General features: G+C 34.6%; 3 protein-coding genes across 4 annotated transcripts in view; 1 reads left to right on the forward strand and 2 right to left on the reverse strand.

Moving 5' to 3' along the window:
- The window catches only part of LOC133842986 (GTP-binding protein Rhes), a 40,659-nt gene extending 17,837 nt beyond the window's left edge, over positions 1-22,822 (forward strand). For both annotated transcript variants that reach the window (XM_062276315.1, XM_062276316.1), the window contains 4 exons: positions 19,148-20,136; positions 20,241-20,434; positions 20,775-20,958; positions 21,020-22,822. In XM_062276315.1, coding sequence (XP_062132299.1) covers positions 19,604-20,136; positions 20,241-20,434; positions 20,775-20,958; positions 21,020-21,434 — 1,326 coding nt within the window. In that variant the 5' untranslated portion in view covers positions 19,148-19,603 and the 3' untranslated portion in view covers positions 21,435-22,822. The remainder of the gene's footprint in view (positions 1-19,147; positions 20,137-20,240; positions 20,435-20,774; positions 20,959-21,019) is intronic.
- Positions 3,657-4,801, reverse strand: LOC133845218 (uncharacterized). The gene is made up of 2 exons (XM_062279611.1): positions 4,455-4,801; positions 3,657-3,839 (listed from the first exon to the last, which is right to left on the reverse strand). The coding sequence occupies exons 1-2, from the start codon at positions 4,669-4,671 to the stop codon at positions 3,679-3,681; spliced, it is 378 nt and encodes a 125-aa protein (XP_062135595.1). The 5' UTR covers positions 4,672-4,801; the 3' UTR covers positions 3,657-3,678.
- Positions 11,960-13,066, reverse strand: LOC133844193 (uncharacterized). The gene is made up of 2 exons (XM_062278089.1): positions 12,572-13,066; positions 11,960-12,182 (listed from the first exon to the last, which is right to left on the reverse strand). The coding sequence occupies exons 1-2, from the start codon at positions 12,984-12,986 to the stop codon at positions 12,058-12,060; spliced, it is 540 nt and encodes a 179-aa protein (XP_062134073.1). The 5' UTR covers positions 12,987-13,066; the 3' UTR covers positions 11,960-12,057.
- Positions 22,823-23,333: the final 511 nt, after the last annotated feature.

A 23,333-nucleotide genomic window follows, 5' to 3' on the forward strand; every position in this document is an offset into this window, starting at 1 on the left:
CGGTGAAGTTTTAAGATGTCGTGCTTGCCATACTCTGGTTTGCTATTGTTTCACAAATGCCTATCCACTGTGATTCCAATGCTGGTTGCACAAGTTGCATAATTGATTACATTTTAATATCGATTTCAAGCAATTGAAATAAATTAATTCTTCGTTAATTGAAAGCATTGATTATTTAAACGGTGACCTCGTTGATTAAATCATTGTTGTTTAATTTATTTATAATTTAATTATATTTATTTTAAGTTAATCACAGTATATTAATACAAGAAAGAAAGAACTTCATCAATATGGAATAAATATAATTTTTTTTAGTGACATAAATTCACTTTAATAATCGAATAAGAATATTTTATGAACTATCAGCAAGTCTTGTCAGTTTACCATATTTATTTATTGAATTATCCATTCGTGAATGCGTTTCAGTAAGTATCTTTGTATCTTATTAATTCGCTTTGCTTAATTGGCTATAACAGATATCCAAGATTAACATGATCGCAAAAAAAATTTACAGCAATACATAGTAAAATTATGCAAGAACTCTTCATGCATAGCTTCCGCCGCTTAACTGGCGTCACATGCCCGAGTTTGATATAGTAAGCAGGCGCAACATCCGTCACAATTTCAATTTCACGTTGCGAAACCCAATCGCCATGTTAGTTAAGCGTATTATATGCACTCCCTTGTACAAACACAGTTTTGAATTCAGCTGTATTATTTTTTTCTTCTTTTTAGCATGCTTTGGAGAAGCTTTGTATTGGGTTGCTCATGAGACAGTGATGAAGAAATTGTTCCTTCATGTTTATTTATTCTTGCTTGTTAAGTTTTACTCATTTGTATTTTTGCTCAATTGTTCAATTCTGCAAATGGTAAAGTGAACATGGGAGCAACTGAGTAAATTAGTTATGAGGGAGTTGACTCATAAAAAAAAGAGAACACGTGAATATGAATTGAAAAAATCATTTTTGCAGCACACTTAATTTGAGAAAATCCCCAAATTAAGGATGATGATTTACTGAGTTAAAATAGTTCTCACTTTTTGTAACGCTGGTTTGTTTATTGGTTCACATCGATAAAACGTTCATTTCGTTCTCCAACAAAATGACTTATCTGTAAAATATGTATATATTTTCCATATGCTGTATAATAATAATTTGCTGAAATTGTTATCCAAATGTAATAAATATTTTGACTTTGTTTATTTTAAAATATTTTCTTATCAGTACTTGCTTGTACAAAAACTTTTTATGTATTTAATACTAATAATGTATGTATTTAATATTAATAATAATAATTTGTGATATGTTTTTTTTATTCATTTATTTGAAGACCATTAGTTTCGACTTGGAATCCTTATGTCCTAGTAGGTGTCACATTATTTCATCTCTGCATCCAATTACACCATCCCCATTGAAGTCCCTGCGATAAAGTTTATTGTAGAGTTTGGCTGTTATAATCCAACATAAAGTTTCGGTTATGCAGATCCTATAATCTGCTTTTAATTGATCCACTTAAAATCTATTTAATGTGTTTTATTAATATTATATAATGATGTTCAATTACATTTCGTAATGTGATGTTCTTTTATTTTTAAATTAATTGTGCAGCACAAAAGTGCTTTATTCACAATCTATATGATACAGGGTATTTTGTAGTAGAGCCTCTTATTTTTATCGTCTCTCCAGCATACGACGCAAAACTTTTGAAATACTTCCCATATGCTTCACGCAACTGTGTACTTTGCTAAAATTTTTATTCAGAGAACCGTGCGGCCTCAATTTGAAATATTTGGCGATAAGATTGATTTCTAATTGCTTATTTTTAAATATTTTCTTTTCAGTGTTACGTCCATTTACAATTTGCAAAAAAAGCTTGAGTAATCAACATGAGCTTCTTTTATTCCTGGCACAAATTTTTTAAATTCTAAAAAATGTAGTCTAATTTCAATTAACGGCCTTTTCTTACTTGTGTAACTTGAAGATACTACCCGCTGGTTTGTTTGTGCCTTCGCTGGCGGTTGATATCCTCCAAGGGTTTTGTGCTGCGATATTTGGACCTTAGTAGAGGCCACAACTGAGCGACTCATAATGGGCTGTGTGTAAAGCAAAATAAACCAATTAAATATCTACACAACTTATAAGTTACATATGTTAAAATTAGTTGTTTTTTGGTTTTTGTTGTTAATTTTTTTTTTATTTAGTTAATTTTATTTGAATTTATCGTTTCACTAAATAATATTTTTTTCAAATAACTGCCAACTCGATATGAAGTGCGTTTTTAAAATATGAATTTAATGGGCCTGGATAAGGTATTTTATAATTTGATCAGTGGATCTACTTGCCTGTATTTCTAGTCGTTGATACATCAGTGTTATACACCCCCAATTCCTTTGTATGTGTAGGTACAAAGTAGATAAGTAAAATGAAAAAAGCTCCTATTAAAACAACGGATAAAATATACCGGTTTTCTAGAAGGGACGCCTTGCATTGCTGTTGATCTCGCTCCTCATCTGGGGTCTCATTAAGCCGGTTGACATAATCAGCTGGCCGTGTAGTAAGCGCAACATCCGTTTCAATTTCAATCTCAATCACATCCTGAGTTGTGGTCTGTGCAGTGGATTCATCAGAAATTATTGAATGTGTCAAGCCAATTGCCATGTTACTCAATTTCCCGTACTTAATGAACTTTTGAATACAAACTAAGTTTTTATATAGATTTAGAAACCCGTCTTTTTAAATTTAATATACGTTCCGCTGGGTCGCTCAAAGGCAAGTGATCAAAATATTGTTCCTTCGTGTTTATTATTTCTTTCTCATTTTGGCTCACTTGCTTATTTGCGCTCATTGTGCGTGAGTGAACTATTGAGTAACTGAGGGAAGTAAACCAATAAATGAGTATTATACGAGAGTTGACTCATATTGTAAAAAAGAACAATTGAACAAGTGTTCCTGCACACTACACTGGTTAGTGTAGGCAACTCAACAGCCATATTCAAATTGTACATTTAACATGATCGCTGCTTGCTAGTTCCAAACTTGAGCGAGAGAGAGAAAAAGAGAGAGCATTTGCATTTGCGTAAAGCTTTTCAAGCAGTAGTAGCTTATTCGGTGCTGAATTTAATTTAGAATATAAAGGACTTTTTCATTTGTTGTTTATTTGTCTACAGCTATCCCTATACTCTGTAATGAGAAGCTTATAGAATCGGTTGTCTGCATAATGATGCATTAAATCACATTAGGAAAACTATCTAACCTTAAATTTTAGTCTTAATTAACCTTCTTTTTTTCTACTGTAACTTTCCAAATGATTAAAACGATATTTAAAGATCCGTTGGACTTTAGTTTTTATTACTTATTGACTTGAATTTAAATTAGTTTATCAACAATTTTAATGATAAGCCCTTTCATTTTAATTAATTTAAATTAATTTTAATTCAATAGTTTAACTTCGTGTTTAAAATATTAATTTGATATAATTTATATAATATATTTTTTTTTTATATTTTTAATATTTAATATTTATCATTTATATACATTTATAGAGAATGTTAATATTTATTTCAAATTCAAATTTTGTAATAATAATTTTAATATTGCTTTCAATAGTCAGAGTATGAATTTTGCAAATTTAGCCATATTTTAGGATCAAATGTGAAATTAAATTGCAAAGTCCCTAGAATCAACCACTTTTCTTTCCTTGCTTATGATGTGATCCCGAAGATTTACTGTGCTTATATTTTCGCGTTTTATGTTCTCCAGTTTTCTGATGTGATATTTTGATCCTAGTCGATATAACTTTATGTGATCCCGTCACCCATTTATTGTGGGACACGGAAGAGGCTGTGTTTAAGGCGTCATAAACAGATTAGGTTACAATTCAATATTAAATTTAATGTGATATGAGTAATGCAATTTTGTATTGTAAATAATGAAATGGAAACATTTTAAATTGATTCACCACATTTATAATAAATACTAACACAATTTTAGCTATGAGTTTAAAATATAAGGTTAACCGCCAATAAAAAGTACTGGGCGAGGTATTTTTATACCCGCTACTAATAGAACGGTATTATAACGTTATACCTCCAGCAAATGTACATATGTTTTTATCAGACAGTAACAAGCTATGTCCGTCTGTCTGTCAGTTTGTCTGCAATTATAATTATTAAATTACAGTCCTTTTGATTCCTGAAAATTTTTGATTGAAATCAGTAAACATTTAGAATTATTTGCCAAATAACCGCTGCTGTACTTATGTAATATTATGTAGTTGCCTTGATTGATTATCTGCATGTTTTGTCAATTGAATGTAATAGTATATCCATAACATTTGGTATATTTTAGTATTTTTCAGTATATAACTTTTGTATATTTTTAGAATAATACCACACTGTTTTGCTTTTATTAAAAATGGGTCGTGGGTATCTCACAGTTGAACATACTCTTTCTTACTTGTTTTAGTTGCGTGTATATTGATTCCAGGGTACGCGTATGACACGATTATGACAAAGAGTATTAGTAACACGATTGATATGATCACCACACTGGGGGGATACTTCTTCCTTTGAGCAGGAGCAACATCTATTTCAATCTCAATTACCTCCGGAGTTGGGGGTTGTGTCGTGGATTCAGATATGGATGTAGATGTAGATACCCAGCTAATCGTCATGTTGCTTAATTATCCTTGCTTGATGCACTCCCGAACAAAAACAAAGTTCTGATTTTACCGCGACTTTGTCTTCTTACTTCTTTCCTTTGGCGCTGCGTTTAGAGTGGTGAAAATATTGTTCCTTTATAGGTATACAGTTGTGCTCATTGTAAAGTGATTGAGTGAATAAGTGAGCAATTGAGCAAATTAATTAATAAGTGAGTGAGGGAGTAAACTCATATTGAAAAAAAGAGAACTAGAACATGTTCACCCAAATGAGCGAGTGTGAGTTTCAGTCCCTGGAAGCTACACTGCTTGGATTAGGCAAGTCACGATCCATATTGAAATTTTAAATTTAACATAAGAAAAGAACATATTTTGATGAGCTGCTCGTTGTCAGTTCAAAACATGAAATTATAGCGAGATACTCGACGTTGTCAAGAGCATCCTTCAAGAAAATCCTTCCATAGCCTTCTCTCTCTCTCTCTCTTTCCATATATGTACTCTGCAATAAGAAGCGTATTTTATGAATTGTCTCTAAAGTGACACATTGCATAGTAATTTGAGAATTATCCATAATTATAATGATTAATCAATTTGTATTGTTTGTTAATTTGACTTTAAATAGGTTTATCAACAATTTTAGTGTCAATCAAACCAACTTTTTAATTTAATAAATTATTAATTGCATTATTTTTGCTACATTGAGTTAAATTAGAAAAAAATTAAAAATTAAATCGCAGCCATGCTGCGCAGAAAGAGCCTTGATGCGAAGCGTTCTCTTGCGTAGTTTTTGCTCTCTCATATTCTCTGGTATCAGGTTCTCAGCTGTCTGTGTAGCATTCGTTGTAATCTGAATCTCAGCGTGAGTTGTGAACTGTGTCGCGCTTTCTTCAGAAATCGTGGTCAGCGGTAAACCAATCGCAATGTTACTATTGAAAACACTCTTAAACAAAAACACATACGTCCTCAAAAGTTGAGATCTCTGAAGCAATTCGCTCCATCAATTCGATACCATTCTAATAAATAGACTCCGAAAATTTGTTTTCTTTGAGATATTTTTGTCGCTTGTTTTCTGATTTTTCTTGTGTTGTGTTGTGTTGGGTTGCTTACAAGCGAGTAATCAGTGAATAGTGAGTTAGAGAGAAATTTAACTAACCAAATGATTAAGTGAGCGTTATGCGGGAAATGACTCATATTGAAAAAGAGAACAAGTAAACAATTGTTCTTTGGAAACTACATTTCTTGGCTTTGGCAATACGAAAACCATATTCAAAATTTACATTTAACATAATATGAGACCATATTTTGAAGAGCTGCTTGTTGTCTGTAACAAACTTATAAGTTTGCGATGCTTCAAGATACCGAGATCATTTGGGATAGAATATACACAATCATTTGTTGAAATGTGCAGCTAGCTATTAAGAAGTTTATAGTATGAATATTTTCCAAAATGATGCATTACATCGTGTCAGGAAAATAATCTATACTTGTATATTAAGAAATGCACAATATTTATTTTTTTCGAATTAATTTTGCTTTATGATTTAATAAATTATTAATTGCATTTTTTTATTCGCTTAGTTGATATAAATTCAATTAAATACAATTTAATGAAGTCAGAGATTTAATGAACACTTTACAATTAATAGTTCAATATTTTATCTGAGTGTTTAAAATATAAATTTTATAATCAAAAATCGAAATTCTTTGTAGTGTTATTTTTAACTCTAGCTAGCAGCTATTGCCGTTTCATCTCTGGTGTAAAGTGATGATAAATAAAGATATCATGAGCAATAAAAAGCCTTGTTGTCGAAAACCATGCAAATTGCGCGCAGGACTGGCATAAGTAATATCACAATCACTCCTCCGCTGATCAAAAGGATCATATTGATTCGAAGCATTCTCTTTGACAGTTTTCGCGCACTCTCGTCCTCTGGTAGCAGATTCCATGCTGTCTGTGTGGCATCCGTTGCAATCTGAGTCTCACCATGTGTTGTGGTCTGTGCCGCGCTTTCTTCAGAAATCGTGTTCAGCTGAAAAACAATCGCCATCTTACGACTGACTGCACTCTTATAGACAAACGCACAGGTCCTCTAAAGTGCGAAGTTAGAAATTCGGTCCGTCAATTCGATGATAGACACCGCAAATTTTTAATCTTCAAGATATTTTTACCGCCTTATTTCTGTCCTTTCTCTTAGCACACTTCGGAGCAGCGTTGTGTTTGATTGCTCACACGCGAGTGAACGATAAATTGCTAAGCTCTCTTCAGTGAGAAGATGTCAAAAATATGAGGGAATTGACTCATTTAGTACAAAAATAACAATAATAATTTATTGCTTATCAGCTGCGTTCTGTTTTGAGGTTTTGGCGTCTGCGCTGCTTGGCATTTAATGAAAGTAATGCATATTTTCAGGAGCTGCTCGTTCCCAAGCAATGAGAGGCCTTCCACGCTAAGTGCGAGATCTAACTCTTAAGGAAGGGATACATCACCTGGTACATGACATGCCTGTTTGTCTCAATGACACCAAGATTTAAAGCCACTTTAAAATATAGAGAAAACGAAATTTTGTATACTATATGATAGTGTAATTTGCTAACCTACACGAGACTTTAGAAATTACATTATAATATCCGTTAGAGCCCGTAATTTTTAAAATATTGCAGACTGCTGAAGAAACTTCGACACTTTATATAACTAAAAATTAAAATATATTTTGGAATAAAATATATTTTTCAGTGTGTTTGCTTTTATTGCCATATTTTCTTTAAAATTTCATTAAACGGCATTTCAAATAGACTGAAAATATACAATAATATGTATAATAATTCATACTTTTCGCAATGTATTGTTCTAAGAATGTATTAATTAATTTCGAACAGAATTGTTATGATTACAAACTAAAAGACACAGGCTATACTATATTAATGCAATCTTTTGTTGATTGTTTAAAATAGTGATACACTTTTGTAATGCCATCATCAGCTACCCGTTTGCTGGTATCATAAACAAATTGAGTTCGTTGTCTGGGATTCTTCACAAAAGTTTTCAATAATTCATACATTTAATTTACTTTTCGCAATGTATTGTCTTAAGAATGTATTAATTAATTTCGAACAGAATTGTTTTGATTACAAACAAAAAGGCACCGGCTATACTATATTAATGCAATCTTTTGTTCATTGTTTAAAATAGTGATACACTTTTGTAATACCATCATCAGCTACCCGTTTGCTGGTATCATAAATTGAGTACGTTGTCTGGGATTCTTCACAAAAGTTTTCAAAAATGTTCTAGGGCAAATACTTTGTTAAAATAGTTATCAAAAAAACTAGATTAAATTGATTTTAATTGGCCTGTAATAAAGTATTTTGTTATTAGTGTTGTTCAGAGAAAAATATACATAACTTTAAGTTATGGCTTGAGATAATCAAAGTAGGAATTTTAAAAAATGTGGTCCAGTTTCAATTGGAAAGTCACTAGAATTAACTTCTTTTCCTACCCTGTTTCTGATAGCTTGAAGATGCAACACGCTGATATTTTCTATTAGCTTGTGGTTGATATCCGTTAGTAATTATGAGCTGCAATATTTGATAATGAGATTTTGGCACCCTATTAACGGAGGAGATGTAAGAAGCTGTGTAAGTTGTAAGTCATCGTTTAATATAGAAAGATATTATTTAAGAGATATCTAAATTCAATTTGATATAGTTTTTTAAATTAAAATTAGTTGATTTCCGTTTAAAGCATCAGATCACTAAATAATATTTTTATAATAAATAGTAAGTCAATTTTAGCGTCGTATTTAAAATATGTATTTAATAGTCTAATAGAAAAATTCTATGCGAGGTTTATTTAAATTGAAGCATTTGTTCTCCTTGACTTTATTTACAGTTGTTGAAATATTAGGGTAATACGTGTCCAGGCATTAAAATGGTAGTCAAAACGATCAAAAATGCTAGTAGCACGGTTGATATTATCACAATCTGTTGGCGAAACTTCATATTGTATAGCTGTTGCTCTGACTCCTCCACTTGTGTCCCATTGTGCCGGTTGACATAAACATCAGGCTGTGCAGCAGGCGCAACATCCGTTTCAATCTCAATCTCAGTCACATCCCGAGTTGTAGTCTGTGCAGCGCATTCAATTCCCATGTTACTCAATTACCTGTACTCAATTCACTCCATAAACAATTTTCAGATTTAGTTTTGGGAACTCGTCTTCTTGAAATTTTTGTTCACTTTATTAAATTCCTTCAGCGCAGCGTTTTGCTGGGTTGCTCAAAGGCAAGTGATCAAAATATTGTTCCATCATGTTTATTTTTTCTTTCTTTTTTCTAGCTCAGTTGCATAGTTGTGCTCATTGTAAAGTACATGAGTGAACAATTGAGCAACTGAGAGAAGTAAACTAATAAGTGAGCATTGTGCGGGAGATGACTCATTTAGCAAAATAGAAGTATTGAGCATGTGGACTCAAAAAATTAAAAATAATAATTTTTTCCTTATCCGTTGTGTGTTGGTTTGAGATCTTGACGACTGCGGTGCTTGGCCTATAAAAAAAAGAATGCATACTTTTAGGTGATTCGAGATCTAACTCATAAGCTTGGGGGTCGGTTTAACACGGAATTTTTGCTATACGCTCATGTAAGTTGCTAACCTACAAGAGTTTTTTGATAATAATTTCATATAACACAAAATTGTTATGATTATGAACTGTAAGGCACAGGGTATACTTTAGTAGTGCTTTTGTTTCTTGTTTAAAATAGTTCTTCACTTTTGTAACGCCAGCATCAGCTGGTTATTTACTGGCATCTATAACAAATTGAGTACGTTGTCTGCCATACGTCACACACCTTCCCAACTATTTGACAAGTGTTACGGGCAAACACTTCGCTAACATTGTTATTCATAAAAGTCGCAGCGACTATTGTGGCGAAAGTTTTGGCGATAAGATTGATTTTATTTGGCTTATTATAAAATATTTTCTTATCAGTGTTGTGCTTAGAAAAAATGCGTGTCTTTTAATTTCACTTTTCCACAAAAATAGAAACATTAATTTCTATTTTTTTTATCAGTTATGTTAATCTGATTGTAGTTATTATTATAAGTCTTCTTTATTTCAAAAACAAATTATTTTTATACTAACTTTAATATGTACCTTTAGATAATCAGCGTATAAGTTTTAAAAATTTAGCCTTTTTACACTGTCTCTATAATTAACAGTTTTTCATGCTTTGCCCTCGTCCATTAGCTCGCGGTTGAGATTTTCCAGTAGCTTTACGCTGCACTTTTTAGGTCTTAGTAAATGAAATCTTACGTAATTTCGGAAACCAACCATTGTTGGACTTTTTAGGGCTGTGTTTAAGGCATAATCGACAAATTAGATTACAAAAGGCCGTAATATAAGGAATACAATCTATTATCTTGGTCATCAAATAATGACACTTAAATATATATAATTGATTTTCCTTTGACTTAAAAACTATTTTGAATCAATCTCAAAATTTTTTAATTATATGTTACGTAGTTGATTTGAATTTAAATTATCAATTTGTATGGTATTTAAATTAAATTCCAATATTTTTATTAATTACTGACATTAACATTTAATGACGCCAAAGTTTTAGTCAGCAAGGTTATAAAAAGTACTAACTCAATTTAAAATATGTGTTTGGCATTGTACGCTTGTTCTTACCTCAAGTTTGACTTGTTAACTCAGTGATACGGTGACCGTTCCAATTCGGATTACTTATGCACCAAGGAATTGAAGAACCAAGTCGCTAATACAATTAAAAGCACTACAAACAACACACTGAACGGTGGTTGCCCTCGCTTCTTCACTGGTGTCTGATTCAGCCAATTGACGGAAGCTGGCTGTGCTGCAGGTGGAATATATAGTACGCCCTAACGTACGTCTCAACGTTCGTCTCAACGTTTATCTCAACATTTGTCTCAACGTTCGACTCGGCGTTAGTCTCGATGTTAATCTCAGTTGCAGACTGAGTTGGGGGTTGAGGCGGGCATTTATTAGAATCCGCGTTACTCGTAAAGCCAAGAGCCATTTAAATAACAAGCCCGGGCGTGTTTTAGAAATTCGAACCGATCGAAGAATATCTGATGACAGTTAAGTTGTTTTTACCGCCTTTTTTCTTTTCATTTTGGAGTAGCGTTGTGCTGGGTTGCGTATACGCGAATGATCAAAATAGTGTTCATTCATAGTTATTTTTCATTGCTCAGTTTTCATTGTTCAGTGTGAGAGCAATTGAGAAAACAGCACAGCAACTGATTAAGAGAGCAATATGAGATGGTTGACTCATTTAAGAGAAGAATCAGAGAACACGTTGTATTCACCAAAATAGAAACAGAAAAGCAAAACACATGCGAGAGTCGTAGCATAATATTATTTGCTCTACTCTCAACTCGCTCTCAATTTTTTACTAAGCATTTTTATACCCACTTCCCATAGGGTAGAATGGAATTCTTACTTTTTGACACATACATACATACATTTTCGAAACTATAAAGTAAAAAGATATAAAATTTTGCGACAGCAATTGTTTTCACGCAAATCAAGTTTGTTTGAAATATATCCAACCTCACTTATGGCCCAGAAAATTGATGAAAATCAGATACCCATAGGGTAGAAGGGTATTATATTTGTGCCGGCAGGAAATGTATGTAACAGGAAGGAGGCATCTCCGACTCTATAAAGTATATATATATATTATTGATCAGCAACAATAGCCGAAAAATTATTTAAGAAATTCTTTTGTATGGGAAAAACGCTTAAATACTACTAGATTTAGTTGCTTTGACTGACAATGTAGTACATTTTGTACTCTATGGTATATTTTAAATGAAGTACTATGTCAATATACCCTTGGTATATTTTAGTATTTTTGCTGTATATTAATTTGGTATATTTTAGGAATAACATCGAACTGTTTTGCTTGTATTAAAGAGTATCTCACAGTCAAGCACTATCGACTATAGATTGATATGTAGCTGTATCAGCACCCAAAACCCCTTGTTTTTCAAATGCCATCATCAGCTAGCCATTTGCTTGTATCTTTAACAAATTAGGTTTGATGCCTAGCATACGTCACAAAACTTTCCAAATATTAACATTGCTATCCAGAACATCGCGTAATTGAGGCCGAAGTTTTTTTGCGATTAGATTGATTTTAATTTGCTTGTTATAAATTATTTTCTTATCAGTATTGCGAAAAGAAAAAATGCGCGTCTTTTCATTTCACTTTTTCAAAAAATTCAAAACAATTATAAAGTATGTACATATATTTTTTTTTAATATTTATCAGTTATGTTTATATTATTTTGGATATTATTATAAGCCTTCTTAATTTCAAAAACTAATTCTTTTAAAACAATTTTAATGTGTCTCTATAATTATCCTTTTTTTCTGCTTTTCTGCACTGCTCCACTAGTTCGCGGTTGATATCCTCCAGTAGCTTTATACTGCACTTGGGTCTTAGTAGATGAAATCTTATGTAAGCTCGGAGACTTGTAAGGGGCTGTGTTTAAGACAAGATAGATGAATTAGACTACAAAACGAAATTCAATTTACCGTAATATAAGTAATGCAATCTTTTATCATAGTCATCAATTTAAATATATTTAATTTATTCTCCGTTTTCTTTAAAACTATTTTTAATAAAGCTGAAATTTGTAAGCTGACGGCAAACGTTTATTATCTATACAAATCACAAAATATTCACAAATCTATTTAATTTAATTTGTTTAAATTATACGTAGTTGATTTGAGTTTAATTTATTTAATTGAATTGTAATACTTTTATTAATTAATGCCATTAGCATTTTATGACGCCAGAGTTTCAAATGTGTGTTTGATATATCAAGTTATGTGTAAGGTATTTTTAGTTAGGTTGGTGTTTCTACTTGCCTTTAGGTCGACTTGATAATTTACTGTTATATGGCTCCCAGTGAATTGACGGTTCATATTCATTAGACTGGTCAAAATCATTTGACTGGTCAAAATCATTTGACTGGTCAAAATCATTTGACTGGTCAAATTGTATTGACTCATCCAATGACGATTCGCGAGAAGGTATAAAGAAACAGATGATCACAATCGAAAAAAAAACGATGATCATTATGTACAACAACTTGAGCGACCGTCGCCCTTCATCCTCCAGTTGTGTCAGGCGGTTTACGGTAGCTGGCTGCGGTGTTGACGGAACATACGTCCTAACGTACGTCTCGACGAACGTCTCAATATTAATCTCAGTTTCTGGCTGAGTTGTGGGCTGTGGCTTGGATTTTTTAGAATCCGATTTACTCGATAAGCCAATCGCCATGTAAATTTGATGGTCTCACTATCTAGTTCTTTTCACCGCCTTTTTTCTTTCTTTTTTTTAGCACACTTTGGAGAAGCGTTGTGCTGGGTTGCGCATACGCGAATGATCAAAATAGTGTTAATTCATGTTTATTCTTCATTGCTCAGTTTCTCAAAAATTTAGTTCTGTTCATGGAGAGAGCAAGTGAGCAAACGAGCGCAGCAACTGATTAAGGGAGCAATATGAGGTGGTTGACTCATTTAAGAGAAAAATCAGAGAACTCGTTATATTCACCAAAATAGAAACAGAAAAACAAAAAACACGTGTGAGAGCCGTAGCATATGGGAACTATTTCTTGCACTACTCTCAACTCGCTCTCACTTTTTACTACGCATTTTTATACCCGCTACCCATAGGGTAGAGTGAATTTCTAACTTTGTGCCTTCCTCTCCGACCCTATAAAGTATATATGTATATTCTTCATCAGCGTAAACCGCCGAGACGATATAGCCAAGTTGCTTTGTCTGTGCGTCTGTTTATCTTTCAATCAATTCAATAATTTATGCGAATATAATTCTTTTTCGACAGCACAAATATTTACCACTCCCATTTAGGTATATTTTAGGAATAACATCAAACTGTTTTGCTTGTATTAAAGAGTATTTCACAGTCAAGCACACTCGACTGTAGATTCCTTACTTGTGTTTTAATTGATATGTTGATGTATCAGCACCCAAAGCCCCTTGATTTTCTAATGCCATCATCAGCTAGCCTTGCTAGTATCTAAAACAAATTGAGCCCGTTGACTGACCTACGTCACAAAACGTTCCAAATATTTGACAAGTGCTACGGGCAAACACTTCGTTAACATTGCTATCCAGAACATCGCGTAATTGAGGCCGAAGTTTTTTTGCGATTAGATTGATTTTAATTTGCTTTTTTTAAACTATTTTCTTATCAGTATTGCGGACAGATAAAATGCGTGTCTTTTAATTTCACTATTTCAAAAAATTCAAAACAATTTTAAAATATATATATTTTTTTAATGTTTATCATTTATGTTTATATTATTTTGGATATTATTATAAGCCTTCTTAATTACAAAAACTAATTCTTTTTATAACAATTATAATGTCTCGCTATAATTATATTTTTTTCTGATTTTCTGCACTGGTCCATTTGTTCGCGGTTGATATCTTCCAGTAGCTTTATACAGCACTTGGGTCTTAGTAGATGAAATCTTATGTAATCTCGTAATATAAGTAATGCAATCTATTACCATAGTCATCAATTTAAATATATTTAATTTATTCTCCGTTGTCTTTAAAACTATTTTTAATAAAGCTGAAAATTTTAAGCTGACGGCAAACGTTAATTATCTAAACAAATCACAAAATATTCACAAATCTATTTAATTTCATTTGTTTGAATTAAGAAACCTTCTTAAAGAGACAGATGATCACAATCGAAAGAAAAAGGATGATCATTATGTACAACATCTTGAGCGCCAGTCGCCCTTCCTCCTCCAATTCTGCCAGGCGGTTTACGAAAGCTGGCTGCGGTGTTGACGCAACATGCGTCCTAACGTACGTCTCAACGAATGTCTCAACGTCGATTTCAATTTCTGACGGAGTTGTGGGCTGTGGCGGGCATTTTGTAGAATCCGCGTTACTCTCGAAGCCAATCGCCATGTAATTAATAAGCCTGAACGAGTTTTAGAAATTCGATCCGATCGAAGAATATGTGATGGGCTGATTATCTAGTTATTTTCACCGCCTTATTTCTTTCTTTTTTCAGCACACTTTGGAGTAGCGTTGCGCTGTGTTGATTATACGCGAATGATCAAAAAGAGTTCATACGTGTTTATTCAGCCTCGCTCAGTTTCTCAATAGTTTAGTTCTGTTCATTAAAGAGTGAGTGAGAGAGAAGGTGAGCAAACGAGCAAAGCCACTGATTAAGGGAGCAATATGAAGTTATTGACTCATTTAAGAGTCTTCATACGTTCTAGTCACCAAAATATAAACAGAAAAAAAACAAATGTTAGAACCGTAGCAACAATTTTAAATTACATATCAAGCTTGCCTCTAGTTTGACTTGTTAATTCAGAGTATTACGGTAAACGGTCCAATTCTGATTAGTGATGCATTATAGAAGTCAAGATCCAAGTCCATAACAAAATGATAAACAGTACGTAGAGCACTCTGTACGGCAGTTGCCCATGCTTCTCCACTGCTGCCTGATTCAGCCGGTTGACGGAAGCTGGCTGTGCTGCAGATGCAACATACGTCCTAACGTTGGTCTCAACGTTCGTATCGAGGCTCGTCTCAATGTTAATTTCAGTTGCAGACTGACTTGGGGGTTGTGGCGGGCATTTATTCGAATCCGCGTTACTCGTAAAGCCAATAGCCATTCAAATTACAAATTCGATCCGCTCGAAGAATATCTGATGAACTGACAATTAAGTTGTTTTTCCCGTCTTTTTCCTTTTAGCAGAAGCGTTGTGCTGGGTTGCTTACACCCGAATGATCGAATGTTAATTTATGTTTATTCTTCATTGCTCAGTTTCTCAAAAGTTTAATTCTGTTCATTAAGAGAGCAAGTGAGGGAGCAATATGAGGTGGTTGACTCATTTAAGAGAAGAAGTGGAGAACACGTTATATTCACCAACATAGAAACAGAAAAACGAAACACATGCGAGAGCCGTACGCATATGGAAAATATTATTGGCTCTGCTCTCAACTCTCTCTCAATATTTTACTATGCATTTTTTTTACCCGCTACCCATAGAGTAGAATGAATTGTGGCTCAATAAAAAGTATGTAATGGGCAGAAGGAGGCATCTCCGAACCTATTAAGTATATATATTTTTCATCAGCCATGTCCGTCTGCTTGTTTTTCAATCCGTATGAACGCATAGAACTCAGAAGCTATAAGATATAAGGATATAATTCTTTTTCGACAGCACAAGTTATGTGTTGATTACACGCGAATGATCAAAAAGTGTTCATTCGTGTTTATTCAGCTTCGCTCAGTTTCTCAATAGTTTAGTTCTGTCCAGTAAAGAGTGAGTGAGAGAGAAAGTGAGCAAACGAGCAAAGCCACTGATTAAGGGAGCAATATGAGGTCGTCGACTCATTTAAGAGAAGAACGTGTTCTTCATACATTCTATTCACCAAAATATAAACAAACACAAAACCAAATGCTAAAACCGTGGAAACTATCGCTCTCAATTTTTTACTACGCATTTTTTGGTATTGTTCATTTAAAAACTTATTACTTGACGAAACTGTGCGCAGAGCACATACTTTTTCGTTGTTCTGTTATGACTCTGCTTCGCCTCTCATCAAAGTGAGAGAGGTAGCAATAGCAACATGTGTATAAATCCCGCTGTTATGGAGTAGCATATTGGCACTTTATACTATGAAAAATGACTACAAAAAAATAGAATGTATTTTGGAATAATATGAAAATTATCTTATTTTCTTTCAAATTACAAATAAATATTTCAAATGTATTAATCTGAAGCAAATTCGAATAGCTAAGATTTTAAATATATTCATGTTGCTTTTATATTTTTACGGATTTTTATCGCTATTTTTGCACGCTTTGTACGCGTGATTTTCTCCACGCACAATTTTTGGTTTAGCGTGTATGGTAACCGCTGGTTCTCAGAGTTTTTGTTTGCACGCTTTACGCATAAAACGTAGATGTACGCGCCCAGATTAGGTGTCGATTGCATTTGCCACTCGCAGATCGACGTTGCACATGATAACTTGTGGCAGCTGGCATGGCTATGAACAAGGAATGAAAATAGTAATGGAACTTGATATTTGTAATGGGAATGGCGTCCAGAAGGAAGCGCACACACACCTTGCGCATTTATATGCACGTACTGCAAGCAAATATAAGAAATAGTTTGTTACCAACAAAATCCCCTGCATAAAATAAAGACATTGTGGCAACAAGAGTGGGAACCAACTGCATGAATAGAAATCATAAATAAGGGCATGACATATGAGAAAGGTGTAAAACAAGTGTTTTTCTTAATGCTAATAATGTTTCTAATGTTAAAAATGTATTGGATAGGTACATTTTCAATTACTCAAAATATGTGAAATGACTTAAACTAATTGACATTCATTTTTCTTAAATGCAAGGAAAATGCGTTCGAAATTGTTTGTCAATTTACTTATAAGTACTTCATTTTGTCAAGTCTACTTCTAGACTAAAATTTTGGAGTAGTGCGCAAAAGTCACGCAGAGCTGACAAAACAGTTTTTAAATTTTTAATATTTTTTGATAACTGCAACGCTGGATGCCAAAAAACATTGAACATGTTATCAATCACTTATCACTTATCTATTCAAATATTTGTCATACGATGCAAAAAACAAAAAGAAATCTTTGCATTGACTTTAACGGGATGATTGATTGATTACGAAATTATTTATTTTAAAATATTTTCTTTGCAGTGTTTTCCATAATTAATGTGAACTATTTACTTAGTTCAGTTATTTATGTTCAACAGTTAACAAATTGCAAAATTATTTGAAATTGTTTAAACGTATTTAACATTGCCAAAAGTAAGTTAATATTTGCTAAATATGAATAATTTATTATGATAAATATAAGCCACACTTCCATTATTCAATAAACGGATAAATTGGATATTGTTTATGTAAATATATGCTTAAATTGTCAGTAACAAGTTGTATAAATTATGCAATTCGAATAAGGATCTTCTTACATATGAGAGTTGTTGAAAAATGTAATCACTTCACATCACATTCATGTTGATTTTGGTAGTGCGAGGCAATTGGAAAAGTTATTTTAATTTGGTTAACATTTGTTGTTTGCGCTTCTTCGAATAATGTTTGGTTGGTTGGTTGGCTTCGTTCATTGTTTGTTTGAGTCGCTTTCGCTTTCCAATGTCGCCTTTTATCTTCGGGCGTTTATTTCACTTTCCCAAAATTCATTTGCGTGTTTTTCTTGACAAACGTATGGAAATCGCTTCGGGCAGCGTGCTGAGAAAAAAGTCGGAATTCAATTATGATATAATTTCAAGTAGTTCGTTAAGTGGCTTTTGTTGCCAATGCCAAAGGCAGCGGAAGCTTGTATAAATGAATTAGTGTGCATTACAAAACCGAGTTAGTATTCAAACTCACACTCGTCTGAGTACTCGTTTAACGGGGCGAAATTCTTTTTGTTGCATACTCGTATTTTTCCAACCGAATTCCTTTCGAGCCATAGCGTTGCCATTTAAAAGCAGCGCTGGCCACAAGTGCAAAAAGAGAGACGGAAGAAGAAACACTCTAAAATGAACAAAATAGCGCGCGTCCTTTGCTGCACTCGATTACGGTCGGCACTTTCCGGTTTCGATTCCCTTGCATTGCCCTTCACACCACTGCTCAGTTCTCTCCCGTCCATATTTGAATGTAGGGCGAAAGGGCGTGTGGCTGTAGCTACTGTTGTTGCCCGAACACGTAGTTGAGCTAAAACAAAGTTAATTAGATTTGTTGCAAGATGGTCATTATTGAAGCCAAATGGTCTTCGGGTCGGCTGGGGGCATCGTCAATCCCTTTTAATGGACACAGCCAGTGCACTCAATTTGAAATTTGTATGCGCCATTATTATGTGGTTTACTCGCCTGGAATGGCCCGTGTCCATGTCCATGTCCATGCAATTACCCAGCCGAATGTAAGACTGCCCCCGAACCAGGCAATCCTTATGCATTTCACGCTACATTCGCTCGCGAATAAAATACAAAAGTTTATGCATTTTCCTTTCCCGGTATCAATACGACAAGCGGATATAATGAGCTGTCGCGATTTAATCGTTTAAGTGTTTGACTTGTTGCTGTTAATGTAACAATTGAGCTGAAATAGTCAATCTTGTCAGTAATGCATAAGGAATTTATTGCTATGATATTTGATGATCTAAGATAGCATTTATAAGCTGATGCGACACCTTTATAGAAAGTTTCATTACCTCTGCTTTTCTGCGAATCTTCCAAAATTTGTTTCTTTTTTCTCGAAATGTTATATAACACTGGCAGTTCTTCATATATTATTATATTCAAAACACATTGTTAGATATTGGCTTATACTACCTGGGTATATACCAGGTGTATCACAGTCATATACAGACGATTATAATATTTATTATTACTTTTTTTCTTTGCAGCATAAACAGCAAGCAGCACTTTCTTCCTGCTGAAGCTAAAGTTGTGTGTTATTAAAGATTGCGAAATCGAAATCATACCTATGTAAATGTAAATGTAAATGTAAATGTTGTCTTGTTAACGGGCATCATCAACAAGAACGGCAAAGTTGAGAGATTGAAAATGCAAATTGCAGGCAGGAACTGGCTGACTAACTGACTGACAGGAAGCAACAGCGAACGGCAACAGCGAGAAGGCAAAAACTAATTTTGTGGCTGGAAAAACAAGCAATCAAGTGCATGCAGGTTGTGAGTTTTGTCAGTGCCGCTGTTTGACTGTTGCACGCTGCGTATGCGTAATAAGCGGCAGCACGTATACGACGCGTGGTACGCATAGCGCATAGAGCATAGAGCATTGAGCGGTGGGCGACAGCGAGGATGGCAGTCGACCATTAAAGTGGCGGAAATGACACAGACGAAATGTATCGGTGCAAAACTTGGTTCTGTGCGCGCAGCAACAACAACAACTATGTCGATGTCGCCCTAAATGAGCCAGGGCCAACACCAACACCAGCAACAGCAACAGCGACAGGAACAGCAACAGGAGCAACAGCAAACACTAATAGCTGCAGTAACAGTAATAGCGTCAATAGAGCTCGTAACAAACCCAATAGCCAGCAGCTCCAACAGCATTTGGGCAACGCCAGATCCACGCCCACCCTCGACGACCCACCGCATGCAGCGGGAGTAACGGGTGCTGGAGGTGGTGGTGCTGCTCATGTGGTCACCTTTCTAGAGGATGCAGCGGGTGGCAGTGGCAGCAATGGCGGCGTAACGAGCAACCGCATCGTAACCACCGCCGAACTGCATCAGGCTCACATGCTGGAGCACCACTCCAATTTGGATGCCATCGAGCAGTCCGACGATTTCATTTACGGCCTCGGTGCCGGTCTTTCGCTCTGCGACGACAGTCTGCCATCGGCCAAGAATTGCTACAGACTTGTAATGCTTGGGTAGGTAACTTTGAGTACTTTGCACTGTGTGTGGATGAAATTAATTCAAGTTTCTGCTGGACGCGGCACATTTTCATCACTTTCTATGGGTTGGGGGCGAACAGTTCTTCACGTGCTGGCAAATCGTCGATTGTGGCACGTTTCCTGGGCAATCGGTTTGAGGAGGCCTATACGCCAACTATTGAGGAGTTTCATCGCAAATTGTACCGCATACGAAATGAGGTCTTTCAATTGGATATTTTGGATACTTCAGGCTATCATCCGTTTCCCGCAATGCGTCGTTTGTCATTTCTAACGGGTGAGTTGGGTGTGCGAGATACGCGCGTGTGTGTGTGTGCGACATGTGTGTCTGTGTGTGTTTGGATGTGTGCTTACCGCAATCATATCATGCGCACGTTTCATCACTTAAGCTGCCGAGTGCCTGGCGCTATTTAATGTGCTATAAATTATCATAAGAATCAGTCACAGCTGAAGGAGTCTCTTGTAGTCATTTACTCTTACAAGCACACACGCACACATACGTCGCAGCTAGTTGCCATTTTGGGACATAATAAATAAGCAATAAATTTGCATTATCTAAATCGGTTAAGGATAAATATTTGATTTGATTTGACTGCTACAATTTATTGCATCCACAGGCGATCTATTCATATTGGTCTTCAGCATGGACTCCCGCGAGTCCTTCGAGGAGGTCGTACGTCTACGCGAGAACATATTGGAAACCAAATGGGCTGCCCTCAATCCTGGCTCTGGTTTCAAAAAGAAAAGTCTCCCAAAGATACCCATGATACTGGCGGGCAACAAATGCGATCGCGAATTCAAGTGAGTGATAATAATTGAATTGATTAGTCCATGTAAAATAATCCTTCTAATCTCTGCTTAGAACTGTGCAAGTGGATGAGGTTATGGGCTACATTGCGGGCCAGGATAATTGCTGTACATTTGTGGAGTGCTCGGCACGTCAGAATTATCGCATCGATGATTTGTTTTACGCTTTATTCATGGTCTCAAACTTGCCCCTGGAGATGACACCAAATCACCATCGGCGTCTTGTCTCCGTGTTCGGCAACCCTTCGCCACTGCCGCCGCATGGCTCGGCCGTTGGTGGCAGCAAAAAGAACGCACTCTCCATCAAGCGGCGCTTTAGCGATGCCTGCGGCGTGGTTACGCCAAATGCACGACGTCCCAGCATTCGCACCGACCTTAATCTGATGCGCTCCAAGACGATGGCCCTCAACGATGGCGGCGAAGGCGGAGTTCGTAACACATCTCGCTGGAATCGCTGTGCCATCATGTAAGCCGATCTGATCCATCTGACGTCCATGTGATAGTAGATAGAGCAGCAGTCATAGTCTCTGAGTCAGCAAAGAAATAATTGAAAGCGATAGAGAGAGAGAGAGAGAGAGAGAAGAAGAGATTTTAATTTTAAACGCAGCGTTTGGGTGATTTCGATATGTAATGTAAATACTTGAATATTTATTGTGGTTAGCCTAAGCCAAGTTAAAATAATAATTATCATTATGCATTTTACATTTCTCGCATTGTTATTAAACTATCAGCAAACAAAGCGTACAATTTGTAGAATATTATAAATAATTCACTTGAATCACGCACACACTCACACACAGACAGATACATAAAGTTCCCGTCCCCAGTTGGATTTGCTATTCTTCCTCCCCCGAGAACACAAAATAACTTTGATCCCCCAGAAAATGACCCAAATTCTATTATATTCCATTTACAAATAAATATATTTCGATTGTTGTATTTTTTGATACTCGAATGGCACATACTCTATGATTAATTGATGCACCCAAATAAAAAACAAAACATAAAAAAGAAAATGAAATGAAAACAAGACATAAAATGAAAACCAAAAAGCAGGCGACAATAATGTTATGACGTAGTTGGAATTGGTACTTGTTATTCGATTTGATTCGATTCACTTTGATTCGATTCGATTCAGTTTTAGATTTATATGGAATTTGAATCAAATTATATGATATGATATGATGATAGCTAATTTTATTGTTATTGTTGATTGTTGTTGATGTTACCAACTATATTTCTGTTCTTCACACTTTTTCACGTCACATATCACAGCCAAAGACATTCCACAAACAAAAACAAAAATAAGTAAACCAAGAAATACAAACACCGAATCTGTAACTGAAACCGAAACCAAATCGATTGCCCTAAAGGGTCCAATGGAACACTAACTTGTACACCGATCTAAACTAAATCTATGCTATAGTTCAATACAAATACAAATACAAATACAAATACAAATAAATATATATATATACATATATACTTAGTACACATACATATACACGTACACATCTAGCGTTAAACCGAATTTATGTGTAGTAAATTCGAGTTTCAATTTACCCCTAAGCAACAGCAACAATTTTCGCGAATTAATTACAAGCAAAACTAAAAATAAAATGTACTATTATTATGGATAAAGGAGTTAAACAAAGACCAAATTATTATTACTATATACAACCAAAAATATACCAACATATTATATATACATATATATATACATAATCTATATATTACTACTATACCTAAAATACTGAAAAACAAAATGCGTTAACAAAAACAAAAAGTTATTTGAATTTCAGAAGAAAAAAAAAACAAATGAATTCATATTCATTCCATGAAGTGCAAATATTTACAATTTTCAATGAGGGACGAGACCCGCAAATTGTGGTTAATATAATTATTAATGACAACAATTAGTAACAATTATGGGTAACGGCTCGAGATTTGCATAGTATAAAATTTACATTTTAATGCTTTGGATTTGCATTGTTTATTACATTTAAATAAAATAACATAAAATTTCAGAACAAAAATTTAATTGCATTTTTATTAGTGCGCTGAACTTTAGTTTTGGGAATGCCGAGAGCTTTAAGTAGTGTAGCTGAGTTTCAATTTCGAAAGGACTTTTGGTCTGCAATCAACAACGGAAATGCAAACCTTAATGCGTTCGAATTGTTGAATTCGAAAGCTTTTAATAACTTAAGAAAGCTGTGTGGCAGCCAGAGCTTTACATTTCGTAGGTTACGCTTCCAGAAAGCACAAACAAAGCTCGTTGCGGTTCAACTTTTGAATTTAAAAGCTTCGAACATTCACCGACAAGTGACAAACATCTAATCAGCCAAAGATTAACTCTGAATGTCGTGGAA

This window comes from Drosophila sulfurigaster, chromosome 3 (genome assembly GCF_023558435.1).
Source record: "Drosophila sulfurigaster albostrigata strain 15112-1811.04 chromosome 3, ASM2355843v2, whole genome shotgun sequence".
NCBI lineage: Eukaryota > Metazoa > Arthropoda > Insecta > Diptera > Drosophilidae > Drosophila > Drosophila sulfurigaster.

Coding starts and splice junctions, on each gene's coding strand:
- LOC133845218 (XM_062279611.1), bottom strand. CDS start 4,671: ATGACGATTAGCTGGGTATCTACATCTACATCCATATCTGAATCCACG. Junction 3,840..4,454: donor TATACACGCAACTAAAACAA/GTAAGAAAGAGT, acceptor CCTTAAACACAG/CCTCTTCCGTGTCCCACAAT.
- LOC133844193 (XM_062278089.1), bottom strand. CDS start 12,986: ATGGCGATTGGCTTATCGAGTAAATCGGATTCTAAAAAATCCAAGCCA. Junction 12,183..12,571: donor ATTATCAAGTCGACCTAAAG/GCAAGTAGAAAC, acceptor TCTTAAACACAG/CCCCTTACAAGTCTCCGAGC.